This window comes from Theropithecus gelada, chromosome 7a (assembly GCF_003255815.1).
Source record: "Theropithecus gelada isolate Dixy chromosome 7a, Tgel_1.0, whole genome shotgun sequence".
Taxonomy (NCBI): domain Eukaryota; kingdom Metazoa; phylum Chordata; class Mammalia; order Primates; family Cercopithecidae; genus Theropithecus; species Theropithecus gelada.
This window is the reverse complement of record NC_037674.1, coordinates 48,780,188-48,794,669: the sequence shown is the minus strand read 5'-3', so window position 1 is coordinate 48,794,669 and position 14,482 is coordinate 48,780,188. Positions and strand designations below refer to the sequence as shown.

General features: G+C 38.2%; 1 protein-coding gene across 4 annotated transcripts in view; it reads right to left on the bottom strand.

The window, feature by feature from the left end:
• NEO1 (neogenin 1) overlaps positions 1–14,482 on the bottom strand; it is a 261,042-nt gene that overhangs the window by 163,297 nt on the left and 83,263 nt on the right. For all 4 annotated transcript variants that reach the window (XM_025390047.1, XM_025390048.1, XM_025390051.1 and 1 more), the window contains one exon: positions 5,747–5,883. In XM_025390047.1, coding sequence (XP_025245832.1) covers positions 5,747–5,883 — 137 coding nt within the window. The remainder of the gene's footprint in view (positions 1–5,746; positions 5,884–14,482) is intronic.

The following is a 14,482-nucleotide window of genomic DNA, read 5'->3' as shown; positions in this document are numbered from 1 at the left end:
GGGGGATGGGGAGCCTTTGTCTCCACCAGTTCCACTCTACTCTCCCCTGAAATCCTCTGCCTTTTGAAAGCAGATCATTTTCGCTATGACGTTGGATGCTACAGGCATCTGTCCCTGGGCCAGCAGGGACCTCTGAAGCCTTCTTGGTGGCCTGGCTTATTTCCCCCGCCCCATTCTGTGGCTTGTCTAATGGACTTTCAGAAATTCTATAATCTCACAACTTTCCAAGCTCTACCACTTCCTTAATTTTAAGAATTTTAATTGAAAGTATAAATTAAAGGTGTTGTTTGTAGACTTAACCACCCAATGAAAGCCCAGCTATCATGGTAAATCCCTGACTGTTAAGCAAATGATGCTGGTCATCGCAGCTTCAACATCTGTTTTCTGCCGCTTGACTCTCTCTGCTGATCTCAAAGTTTCCTGGCTTTTCCTCCCTCAGCTCCTTGTCACCCCTTTGACGTCCTGTGTAGTGAACTGGTGACAGAAATTGTTGTTGCCCCTCTCCCCACAACATCACATATGAGTTTCCAATTTTATTACTACAAGAAAAGTGCTTTACGCTGGTTCTTCTAAAAAGAAAAGTGTTTAATCCTTATAACAACCCATTCAACTGATAAAAGAAACAAAGACACAGGTAAATTAATTAACTTGGCCAAGTTCACAAAGCTAAGTGACAGAGCTGAGACTGGAATCCAGGCTCACGGGGGCAAGACTGTTCTCAGTCACTCCTCTGTGTTAACTCCATTTAACGCTGAAAAAGCCGACTATGAAGGGTCTGGATGTGCTCTGTATGCAGACATAAGGAATTTGCTTTTTATCCCGAAGCCAAGAGAACTCAGAGTTCTAATGAATGACAGCAGAATACTGTAACTGATCATGAAGTAAAGGGAAGTGAAATCACAAAGACTGAGAGAAAAGGGGAGATCAATGTCTTAATGTGGCCAGAGATAAGAGTACAGCAGAAGAGTCAAAGAAGTAGAGTGACATAGGCTGTGGCTTAAGGAAAGACAGCCAGGTTTAAAACTTAAGTGGTAGATTAGTTATAGGTATTTACAATGTCAACAGGGTAGCCAATTTAGAATTTATCAATTTGTTCCGCAAAAATACAAATGGAAAAATTTCTTTTTGGTGGTGGGGGAGAGGACATGTGTATCACAGTCTATTGTAACTGTTATAAGAAAAAAAGGAAAAGTTTCTGTTTTAAAAAACCCTCATGACCCATTTTCAGTGTTATCAACAATCTGAGATGACAGGAAATACATGATGGGCTAATTCACGTCACTGCATGTGTAGAAACTCCAGAAGTTAACGATAAGACAATAAATCTGAAACATTTAACAGATGAAAAATGAACTTACAACCTTTTCTACATTAGCACTCACTATGGCATTTCCTATAGCTATAACTTCTTAAAAAAATAACAGAAGTCAGACAGGTATGACTGTATTTATATATATCTATCTCCAGTTATTTCTCAAAATCTACTCTCCCTATCTGAAAAATAAATGCTTTCAGTTATGGGACAGGGCTCAAAACAAAATTTTCCAAATATGTTTTTGCACATTATGAGTTCTAATCTGTAAACAGTAAAAAAAAGAAAAGAGATGATCTCACGTGGCATACATGAACGATACAGCTTGAATTGTAACTACCACCCAGATTAAGAAACAGAACATAAACACACCAGAAGCCGGGCTGTGCAACATTCAGTAACTACTCTGCCCTTCTCCAAAAGTAATCACTATTCTGACTTCTAAAACCACAGATTAGTTTTGTCTGTTTCTGAACTTTACACAAATGGAATTATATATAATAATATAATTACATATATAGTAGGTATTCTTTTGTGTCTGGCTTCTTCTTTAAGGGTGTTTCTGATTTATCCACATTGTTGAATGTAGCAGTGATCTGTCAATTTCCATTGCTGATAATTTGCCATTATATGACTGGAAGACTACCCTACATTTGTATTTTGATGGACATTTGAATTATTCCTAGTAAGAACATTATTGTCCATGGTTTTGGGGGCATATAATTATACATTTCTCGTAAGTATACTCCTAGGAATACACCTACTGTATTATAGGGTATTTCTGTGCACAGTTTTTTTTTTTTTAAAGTTTTTATTTTTTAGAGATGGTCTTGCTTTGTCACCCATACTGGAATGCAGTGGCACGATCATAGTTCACTATAACCTCAAATTCCTTGGCTCAAGCAATCCTCCTGCTTCAGTCTCCCGAGTAGCTGGAACTACAGGTGCATGCCACCATGCCTAGCTAATTTTTTCATTTTTTGTAGAAATAGGGTCTCACTATGCTGCCCAGGATGGTCTTCAAATCCCGGCCTCAAGTGATCCTCCGGCCTCAGCCTCTCAAAGTGCTGGGATTACCGGCATGAGCTGCTGTGCCTAGCCAGTGTACAGTTTTTAATAGAATCTGCCAAACAGAATTTGAAGTGATTGTGTCAGTGTATACTCCTGTCAACAGTACATTAGAGTTCCCAGTGTTTTTCATCCTAACCAATGCCTGGTATTTGTTAAGCTTTTCAATTTTAGCCATTCTAGTGGAATATAGTGATATCCCACTGTGGTTTTTATTTGCATTTCTCTGAAGACTAATGATGACAACCACTTTTTCAAATATTAATAGCTAGCTGGACATCTTCTTCCAGGTCGATGTTCAAGTCTTTTGCCCATTTTCTATTGGTTTCTCTTTGTTTATCTTACCGATCTGTAGTTCTTTGTAGAACCTACATCAGGGATTGGCAAACTTTTTCTCTAAAGAGCCAGACAGTAAATATTTTAGGCTCTGTGAGCCATATGGTCTCTGTCACAACTACTCAACTCCTGTGTAGTGGCATGAAAGCAGTCATAGGCAATACATAAATGAATGAATGTGGCAGTATGCCAGTAAGACTGCATGAACAATAAATTTTGAAATCTCGTAAAATTTTCATGTATCACAAAATATTATTCTTCTGATATTTTTCAACTATTTAAAAATGTATAAACTATTTTTAGCTCACAAGCTGTACAAAAACAAGCAGTCAGGAAGATTTAGCCCACAAGCAGTACTCTGACAACCCGGGGTCTAGATAAAGATCTCTGTCAAATTATGTATGTCTTCTCTGGGATTTATCAATATTGTTATGCATTACAAAGAACCAACTTTTGGCTTTGCTGACATTCTCTGTTTTGAATGTTTTTTTTTTTTTATTTCATTAATTTTTGCTCGTCATCATTTCCTTCTTCTGTTTTCATTGGTTTGCAAATATTTTCTCCCATTCCATAGGTTGTCTCTTCACTGCCGACTGTTTCCATCACTGGCAGGAGCATCTCAGTTCAATGCAATCCAATTTATCTATTTTTGCTTTTGTCGCCTGTGTTTTCTGGGGTCACATCCAAAAAACCTTTGCCAAGACCAATGTCAATAAGCTTTTCCCCTCTTTTCTTTTAGTAGTTTTACAGTTCAGGTGTTATGTTTAAGTGTTTAATCCATTTTGAGTTGATTTTTGTGTGTGGTGTATATAAGAGATAAGGGTCTGATTTCATTCTCCCACATGTGGCTATCCAGTTTTTCCAGCACCATCTACTGAAGAGACTATGCTTTCCCCATTGTACATTCTTAGCATCAAGAGAGCCAGGAAAAATCTGCACTGCCTTTTCTTTTTAAAGAAATTCTCTCCAAGTATGACAACCAATGCATAACTTTTTAAAGGCCTCAGAAGTCACATACGACTTCTGCCATACTCCATTGATCCAAATAGCTCCAAGCCCGCCCAGATTCAAGAGCAAGAGACATAAACTCCACCACTCTCAGAAGGATAGTCAAAGAATCTGGAATCTGGGAGCTGTTTTAAAACTCCCCCTTTGTTTTAAAAGGCTCTTGCAGTATTTCCCAGATATATCTTTTATTGAGTATTTATTCCAAAAGTGTTTTCAATGTATGTTTGTGTAGCAAACCTTCAGAGGTCTTATGTGATAATTTTTATTATGCCTCACATTTTGGATGCATATAGATTGTGTGTATTCAATGTCCTTTAACACCTTAAAAAGATTACTCTATTGTCCTCTTGATACCAGATTTCTCAAATCAACACTTAGGTTCAATCCAATTATTTTCCTTTTGTAGGTGATCTGCTCTTTGTCACTGGACACTTTTAGAATTTTTTTGTCTTTGATATTATATGTTACTGTATATATAATTATATATTATTGTATGTTACTGTAAATGGACCTCAAGGTGGGTTTTTCCTTCTTTCACCTATTTAACAGTCTGTAAGTCCTTTTAGTCTAAGGTGTTCTACAAGTCTAAAATTCTGAAAAATGTATCTTAATTATTTCTTCAAATATCTGCCTCTTCCTTTCTCTCCTCTAAGATATCTATTTATCTAGATAGTCCTTCTACATGTACCTATCATATCTCTTAGATTTTACTCCATGTGTTATCTTTCTTTATCATTTAATGCTGTATTCTCAGAGAATTACTCAATGTAATCTTCCAATTCATGAGTTTGCTCATCAATGGTATACCTTTCTCTGGCCAGGCACAGTGGCTCATGCCTGTAATCCCAGCACTTTGGGAGGCCCAGGCAGGTGGATCGTTTGAGCCCAGGAGTTCAAGACCAGCCCGGGCAACATGATGAAACCCCATCTCTACCAAAAACACAAAAACTAACTGGGCATGGCAGCACATGCATGTAGTCTCAACTACTTGTGGTGCTGAGGCACAATGATCCCTTGAACCCAGGAGGTCGAGGCTGCAGGGAGCAGAGACTGTGCCACTCCACTCCAGCCTGGGTGACAGAGGGAGAGGCTGCAGTGAGCAGAGACTACAGTGAGTGAAACAGCACTCCTAACTCTTAGGGAGAAACAGCACTGGGAGCAGTCTTTCTAAATTGAAAGCTACCAATCTGGGAGCTCCGAAGGGGTGGGAAGAAGAGGTAGAAAAGTGACCTCTGGTCATTTTAATCACCTCTAGCCAGCACTTGAGGGTACATTTCCATATGGAGGAATGGCAAAGGAGATGGGGATAAAGACAAGACTACGTATACATGACATCTTTATTTTCTGACGTCTGAATCAGAGAACCTACAAGGGGAAAAGGGAAGAGTATGGAGAAAAAGGAAGAACAACTACCCTTGCAGTAATTATCAGAAGTATGAACAGAGGAAAATAAACACCAAATCATGAAACCAAGCTATATTGAGAGGCACAGTATGCTCCTTCCTGGGTGATCTGTTCACCCAAAAAAAAGGACACCAACACAGAGGAGAAACATAATTCGGGGTCATAGAATAGAGACATCTTCATCAGAAAACATCCTGAAAGAAGAAAAGTGAATCTTCCAGATGCCCCAGATCATACCCTTCCTGTCACTACTACTACTACTACTACTCAAAATAATAACAATAGCTAACATTGAGCTTTTACAATATTCTAGTCACTATTCCAGGGGTTTTACAAGTATTAGCTCTTTTAACCCTCAAACAATCCCAATAAGGTAAATACTCTTATTATTTCCATTTTACAGCTGAGGAAAATGAGGTTCAGAGAAATTAAATAAGTTTCCTATAGTCATATATCTAGGAAACATAAGTTTTAGAATTTAAACCCAAGCAGTCTGGTCTAGGAGTTATGCTTTTAATTGTTTTACTGTATTGCCTCGACCATGTTAATATTTTTTAAAAATTAGCAGACCCAGAAAGTACACAGGATTTTAAAATTATACAGTAAATATTTACATACCTTGTACTGTAAGCTCTGCTTGAGCTTCAATTGTCTCATTCCCATTATCAGCTACACAAAAATAAGTCCCAGCATCATCCTCAGTAACATCACTGATCTCCAGGCTACCACCTGGCAGCAACAACAATCTTTCAGAACTGTGTTAAAAAGAAAGAAAGAAAAAAGACACATTTCAGTACTAGGAAAATAATACCTGAGAAACTCTCTACATAAAATAGAGAAAACACTTAAACAGTATTATTATTTATATAGCTATAGATGAACCAAGACTAACATAAAATTATCAGAATTTAATTTAGTCAAATTTGCTTTGCTCATATTTTACATGCGTAAGTATCACAAATACAAATCAAATGTTACAATGAATTATCCCTGACACTTCTAGTTATTCCCAAAGGGGTATTACTCTTAGAACCAATTTCAGTTCCTTCAGCCCATCCCTGTCTCCCTATTCTGGCCAGTTTTTTTCCAAATTATGTAATTTTGAAGTCTGGAATCAATCTGAGAGTTAGTTACACCACCACAGCTGTGCTACACTGAGATTAGTAACAGAAAGAAAACACAAAGAGGGCAAAATGTTAGATCCAAAACATTAAGTCAAGGGGTCACAGTGCCTACTGAAAGTTTCCCTATGGTAGCTTATCTAGGAGAGGGAGGAAAAGAGGAAGGGAAGAGAGAAAGAGTGGTTGCCAGAGAGCAGCTCCCTGGGTGTGGTAGCTGGGCACAAATCAGTCACCGTCATGCCATTATCAATCAGGATGTTAATGAATACTGGCCAACTCTACAGAGTTATTCAAGTTGATTTAAAGAGAAACTAAAATAATCCTATAACACTGAAGAACAATCAATATTCTGATCAAATTTGTATAAAGTGAACAAATTTAGTTAATCTGGAGAGTTATTAACCAAATCAGACATATAAAGGTACTTGACATAGGGCAAGAGATGCAGTTAATTCTAGAGACAAGTACCTAATTAAAGCTGCTACTTTAAAAGTCACTTTCATAGATGACATAAATTCAAAATACAGTACCAAACACAAAAATAAATGTATACATATATTTTTATTTTGAAGTTCCACATCCAAACTGGTTTCCACAGGTTAGACTTTTCTTCCAAATCTGAATACTGTTAAAGAGTTCTGATTATAATTTGGCTTTTCATACAGAATTCCTTATAGGCTGGCCTCAAACTCCTGAACTCAGGTGATCCACCCGCCTCGGCCTCCCAAAGTGCTGGGATTACAGGAGAAACCCCGTCTCTACTAAAAATACAAAAATTAGCCAGGTGTGGTGGTGCATGCCTGTAATCCCAGCTACTCAGAAGTTGAGGCAGGAGAACTGCTTGAACCTGGGAAGCGGAGGTTGCAGTAAGCCAAGATCATGCCACTGCACTCCAGCCTGGGTGACACAGCGAGACGCCATCTCAAAAAAAAAAAAAAAAAAAAAAAAAGATTTCCTTATAAGGGTAATAAAAATCAGAGGAAATGACTATACAGTCTTGGCCACATTCGTAATTCTCATTCTAGGTAAACGAAGTGCTAGTCTGGCTTAAATTTCATTACATTGTAAAGTCTAGGTAATTAGTCTTCCTGAATCTGATAAACATGATTAAGTTTCTTGACATAGAAAGCTGAAAGCCAGAATCAGATTTGGTGACTTCTCCAAGAAATACGACCCTGCAAGGTAATGACTAACCTTTATCAAGCAACCTTCCTATCAGAAATGTTTTAATTACACCCTTAAATCCCAGGTTTACCTGATGAAACAGAGAAGCAAGATATTATATAATGGAATAGAGCAGGAATGACTGGGATGAAATAAATGGAGAGATAAGACAGGTCTTTGATGCCTCACAAAATAAGAAAAATTTACAAAAATTAAAATCCTACACTTTATACCTGGATAAAATTTACTAAGTTTCAGAAACAAAAAACTTAATGTTCATGAAATGAAAAATCAGCAATGTATACATGATACCCAGCTGAGATGAACAAAATTTGAAACACTAGCTGTTATTTTTGAAAGCGAGATATAGTAATTTATATCTAATAATTATACTAAAAAATATTGTTACTTGATATGCCTGATATTTGGCATACCAGTAGCGTAGCAGTCAGTCTTTCTTCATGGGATTGATTTTACTCCCTTTAAAAAAAGCCTGGAAGAATTAATGTCCATTTGCTTGGCAGAATTAATTCATTCAACTAGTTCATGGCTCACAGTAAAAAGACCATCAAGCCTTTGGAACTCCAAAATTCAAAGATGCAAAGAAAAAAACCAATGTGAAAAAATATATACAGCCAATGGACTCAAGTAAACTCAGTGTTCCTGCGCCTAAGGTATCCCTGAGTAGTCTAGGGTCAGTCTGGAAGAGGCTGGTGTGCTAAGGAGAACTTTTCTTTTTTGACCAAGGGGAAAGGCTTTGAAAAAAATTATTTCAATAGGTTTTTGGGGAACAGGTTGTGTTTGGTTACACGAAAAAGTTCTTTAGTGGTGATTTCTGAGGTTTTGGTGCACCCATCACCCAAGCAGTGTACACTGCACCCAACGTGTAGCCTTTTATCCCTCAGCACCCCCCCACCCTTTCCCCCGAATCCCCAAAGTCCACTGTATCATTCTTATGCCTTTGCATCTTCATAGCTTAGCTCCCACTTATGAGTGAGAACACAGGATGTTTGGTTTTCCATTCCTGAGTTACTTCACTTAAAATAATGGTCTCCCATTCAATCCAGGTTGCTGTGAATGGTGTTATTTCATTCAATTTTATGGCTGAGTAGTACATATTTATACCACAATTTCTTTGTTCACTCATCAATTGATGGGCATTTGGGCTGGTTCCATATTTTTGCAATTGCAAATTGTGCTGCTATAACATGCATGTGCAGTATCTTTTTTGTATAATGACTTCTATTCCTCATTATAGATACAGGAATGGGATTGCTGGATCAAATGATAGATCTACTTGTAGTTCTTTACAGAATCTCCACACTGTTTTCCACAGTGGTTGTACTAGCTTACATTCCCACCAGCAGTGTAAAAGTGCTCCCTTTTCACCACATCCACGTCAAGATCTATTACTTTCTGATTTTTTGATTATGGCCATTCTTGCAGGAGGAAGGCGGTTTCGCACTGTGGCTTTGATTTGCATTTCCCTCATCATTAATGATGTTGAGCATTTTTTCATGTTTGTTGGCCATTTGTATATCTTCTTTTGAGAACTGTCTATTCATGTCCTCAGCCCACTTTTTGATGGCATTGCTTGTTTTTTTCTCACTGATTTGTTTGAGTTCTTGTAGCTTCTGGATATTAGTCCTTTGTCGGATGTATAGATTGTGAAGCTTTTCTCCCACTCTGTGGGTTGTCTGTTTACTAATTATTTCTTTTGCTGTGCGGAAGCTTTTTAAATTAAGTACCATCTATTTATCTTTCTTTTTTTTGTGTTTGTTTTTGCGTTCAGGGTCATGAAGTCTTTGCCTAAGCCAATGTCTAGAAGGGTTTTTTGAATGTTATCTTCTAGAATTTTTATGGTTTCAGGTCTTAGGGAAAGGCTTTTGAGCAGAGTAATGACACAATCAGACTTCTGTGAAGAAACAAAAGAAAGTGGGAAAACACTGAAGCAGAAGTTTGATTATATAATTACATGGTCCAGAATTAAAGAGCAAAAGACTACCTATGGCTGTAACAATAGGGACAAAAAGAAAGCAAAAAAGTATTGACTACTCTTAAAAAGTTGGATAAAGAAGGTAAGGAGAGAGATTTACTCATTCATTTAACAAATATTTATTGGTGTGTCCATATGTGTCAGGTAGCAGCTCGGGATATAGCACTGAGCAAAAACACAATCAGTGCTGTCATGCATCTCAAGTGGGAAACACAGACACAGAAGATAACTCTACAAAACAGTATAGCAAAAGAACCTGCCAGGAAATTAGGGACGAGGAGAGATTTTCCTGACAAAGTAACCCCTAAGCTGAGATCTGAAGAACGAGTAGAAGCTAACTAAAATGAGGTGGGAAAAGTATTTCAGAAAGACAGACTAGCACATGCAAATTAACTGTGGCAGAAAGGATCACAGTGGTTTGGGGATCTAAGAGAAATCAGTGTGGCAAAGTGTAAGAAAAGAGAGGAGGATGAGGATGGAGCCAGACTGCCTAAGGCTTTGAAAACCGTTTTAAGAATTTGGGTCCTTAACCTAAGAACAATGGAAATCCACTAAATATTTTTAAAAGTGGGTAGGGGGTTGAGAGTGCTGTGGTAAAATGAGAGCTTTGAAAAGACTGCTCTGGCAGGAGTGTGAAGGTGTATCTGGAATGAGGCCAGAGTACAAGTGGGAAGAACAATTAGGAGGCCACTGCAGAGACTGTAACTTAGAATAAGGCACGTGGTTAATTCATGGATGGATTCCAGAGTCATGTAGGAGGTAAAATCTTGTAGATACATTAGATAAAGAAACTGAGAAGAAAACAGATGTTAAAGACAACTTCTTTAGGGTGGTAAGAATGAAGAGAAAACCAAAAAAGAGAACTGTTTAATTTAGCTTTTTGTTTGTTGTTATTTGAAAGAGAGTAAAGTTTTTCAAATCTGCATTGAGGAGACCTTTTTCTTCACTGAGATTTCTATTTTTCCATTTGCTTCAAATGTGTTTATAATTGTTCACTGAAGCGATTCTTTGATGACTGCTTTACAATCTTTGTCAGATAATTCTAAAATCTCTGTCACTGCCTTTTCTCCTTTCAGCTGAGGTTTTCCTGGTTCTTGGTATGATGTATTATGTTCAACTGAAACCTGGATATTTTAGGTATTATGTTATGACACTCTGGATCTTATTTAATCCTGTTTTAGCTCTCTTCTTCTAACACCACACTAGCAGAGAAAGTGGGTGGGGGGTGGGAGTGCTGTCTCATTACTGTCAGTTCAGGTTTCCCACTCAGCCTCCACTAACATGTAAGTGGGGAGGGGTTTCCTCATTGCTTCTCAGCAGGGTTGGGAGTTCCAGCACCCCCCTAGGCCTCCGCTGATGCCTCCCTGGGTAGAAGGGGTAGGACTGTCTCATTATTGTTCCCCTACATGGTCACATGGTGTTGACACCACGGAGGGGGCCTTGCTACTACATGATGGTAAAGCCTTGACTCTCCACTGGGCCTCCTTTGATACCACCCCAGTGTGAAAGGAAGGGTTGCCTTTTACGGCTGGATGGGGTGAAAGTCGAGGCTCTCCATGTGTTCTCTACTGACATGGGAGGGGCCTCATTACTGCCTGGCTAGGATAAAAGTCTTGGCTCCCTACTCCAACTCTGACACCACTTAGCAAGGACGCTGAGATGCCTCGCTACAACCTGGGAAGGGTGGAAATCTAGGCTCCTGGCATGGTCTTTGACTGGCATGGTAGGGTGGGGCCACAGTTTCTTCTGTGGTGTGTGACTGGAGTAGGAGTAAGTACAGTCTAACAGCTTTTGTCTTGGTGAGATGCCCTTTTCCTGCCCCTTTGGCTAGAGAGCACCTTCTGTTGAGGCTTTTTTTGTTTGTGCCTATTAGGGTTTCCAGGTTGCTGGGTTCTTTAGCTCCAAGTCTGGTACATATGAGGCAAAACACAGCTCAGGTTCCTGACAGGGTCTTGTGGGGCAGGGGGGGAACCTGAGCCCACAGAACTAACCACCAAGTTGGCTGGGCGCAGTAATGCACATATGTAATCCCAGCATTTTGGGAGGCCAAGATGGGTGGATCATTTGAGGCCAGGAGTTCGAGACCAGCCTGGCCAACATGGCGAAACCCTGTCTCTACTAAAAATACAAAAATTAGCTGGCAGTGGTGACACATGCCTATAATCCCAGCTACTCATTTGATCCTGGAAGCGGAGGCTGCGGTGAGCCAAAAGCACACCACCACACTCCAGCCTGGGCAACAGAGCAAGACTCTGTCGCAAGAAATATAAAAAAGAACTAACAATCATGCTGTTCCTTGGGTCTCAAGCTCCCTAGCCACTCAATCTCAATTTTTCTCTCTCTACCTTTCAGAGTCTTCTTATGTTTGTTTCACATGTAACATCCTGGGTTTTTGGGTGTATTTAGCAAAAGGAATAGGGAAAAATATATCTACTCAATTTTCCTAGAAGTGGAAGTCTTTCATTTGTTTTTTAAATAACCTTATTTTTCTACTACTGTCAATTGTAATAATATCAAGCATTTTAACCTGTTCCTTTGCAGTGGGGTTCAGATCTATCATTCCATTAAAAGATAACGTTATTTGACTACTAAATTACATTTTTCTGTCAATCATCTTGAACATTAGCATTTATATTTTCCGGATTCTCTCCCTTTAAATTAAAACTACTTAGTGAATGGGATCCATTTCGACCCCCCTCTTTCATTAGCTATAATTATTGTAAATCTGAACAAATTTGATCAAAGGTTAAATATATAGATCAATTCTTGGACATTTATAAAAGTCATGGAAATGTTTTTAAGTTCACTTTCAAAGAAGTCTTAAGATTAGTAATAAAAAAGGACATTTAGTTATTTAAGATCTTTTTTTTACTAGAGCCAGCCCAACACTATCTGAATTTCTAGCCACTTTTTTCTTTCAACTTCTAATCCTCTAATTTGGGGTCTAGATCATTTATTGGCTAAGGCCTATCTACATATCTCATAAGGCTCTAGCAGAAACAAAGATATTTTGAGTAATTACATACATCCAACCAAAAGCACTCCTGTGCTTCATTCACTTACTTATATTTTCCTACATTACTTTGGGTTATTCAAGCTAAATATATTGGCCACCACTTCCCCTCCCCAGTTATGTGCCAGGCACTGTGCTAGAGTCTGGATAGACCAATGTGAACACCACCAACACTGTCCTGCTCTTATTTTCTTCTGAAACTTCTCGAGACAGTGACATACCAAGGCAGTGCTTCTCAGACTTTTCAGCCACCTAACCTGAGTATTCAGGAGCCTACAGAACTAAAGGCAGAAATAAGTCAACTCAATCTTCAAAGTCTACCGCTTTATCCTTAAAATTCAGAGGAGTATTACTAACCACGACATATTCACTAAAAATCATCTGCTCCCAAGGATATCTCTGAATAAAATTGGATGTTTCAGGAAGATATGAAACTTTTCTATCATGATGTGCATACCCTGGCCCACTCAGACCCCAGTCTGAGAATCATTCTACTAAAAGAACAATTCTCTAACACGTTGTATAAAATAGCAATCCTATCTCTATTTCTCTTGGCACTCCTGATATAATTTGTCTTAATCTTCATAGCACTTACCATAACCTGACATTTTTTATTTTTACTTATTATCTGACTCTTTCCCACTAGAATATAAGCTCTATGCGATCAAGAACTCCATTTGCTTCACTACTCTACTCCCAGCACCTGGAACATGCATGACATAGTCAGCATTTGATAAATATTTGTTGAGTAATTACTGAACAAATGAGAATCATAGAAAGCCTCACATTTATTTCTGACATAAAAAATCATTATATATAAGTTTTATATCTTCAGAATATCCCTTCACGACAAAATATGTTTTAAAATAACATATTTCAGCCTTCCTACTCCTGATAAAGATTTTGTTCTAACATATAGCCAATTAAAATTTCTACTGTAAGAACTTCACATGTTTATCCCTATTTTAAGGTTCCCTATGTTTCAGTTGGCAAAAAAAAAAAAAAAAAATTTGAAGTCTTATAAATTCTTTGCTTATATAGTATTTAGCTGGAAAGAGGAGTAGAAAGGAAGCAAAATGTAGAAAGGAGTAGGGAGGAAGCAAAATGTGGAGAGAGGAAGTTGCTGAGTGGATGGATGATGCGAAAGAAATCAGGTGATGTTGGGGAGAATGGCATGTTTTGCTAATGGGGCACGTGGGGAACAATCTGACTGTATTCCATCATCCCCAGTGATCATTGTAGGCTGATCACCCAGGTAACTAGACAGATACCCATTTCTACATTTTGGCTACTGAACTATACAAATTAAAACTGTCCACTTTTGATTACACAACTGAGAAACTCTAGACCTGCCCTGTCCAAATCAATAGCCACTAGCCACATGTGGCTACCTGAAATGTGGCCTGTATAACTGCAGAACTGAATTTCTGAAATTTTAAAATAAATGTACAAGCTAAAGCTGTGTTAAATGTTTCCCACTAAACACAAACTTTATTGTTTTGGTAGAACTACATTTCATATTAACTGGTACATCACATAAAATATTACTATTATATTTATTATTGTACATGTACTTCTTACTTTTTAAAAACATGGCTATAAGACATTTTTAAATTACATATGTGGCTTGTGTTATACTTCAATTGAACAGGACTGCTGTAGAACAATGGTCCTCAACTGGGGGCAATTTTGTTTCCCAAGGACTATCTCACAGTATCTAGGGACATTTTTGGTTGTCACAATTTGGAAGTGCTATTGCCACCTATGGGTAGAAGGCAGGGATGCCAGTAAACATCCTACAGTGTACAAGATAACATTATTTTGGAAGCAAAAACATACCTACCTACCACCACCCCACATCTCTTAGGAGAACACATCTGAGAAAAGCACCCATTGCATAAGGGAGTAATGAGAGGAGACAGGAAGGAGAGTGAGGTGGTTGGTATTTTGTGAAAGATGAAGAATTTATGATTTCTGATAGGATTTCAAAAGGCAAAAACAACAGGATGAGGAATACAGTTTCTTTCCTTTTTTTTTTTCTTTTTTTTTTTTTTTTTTTT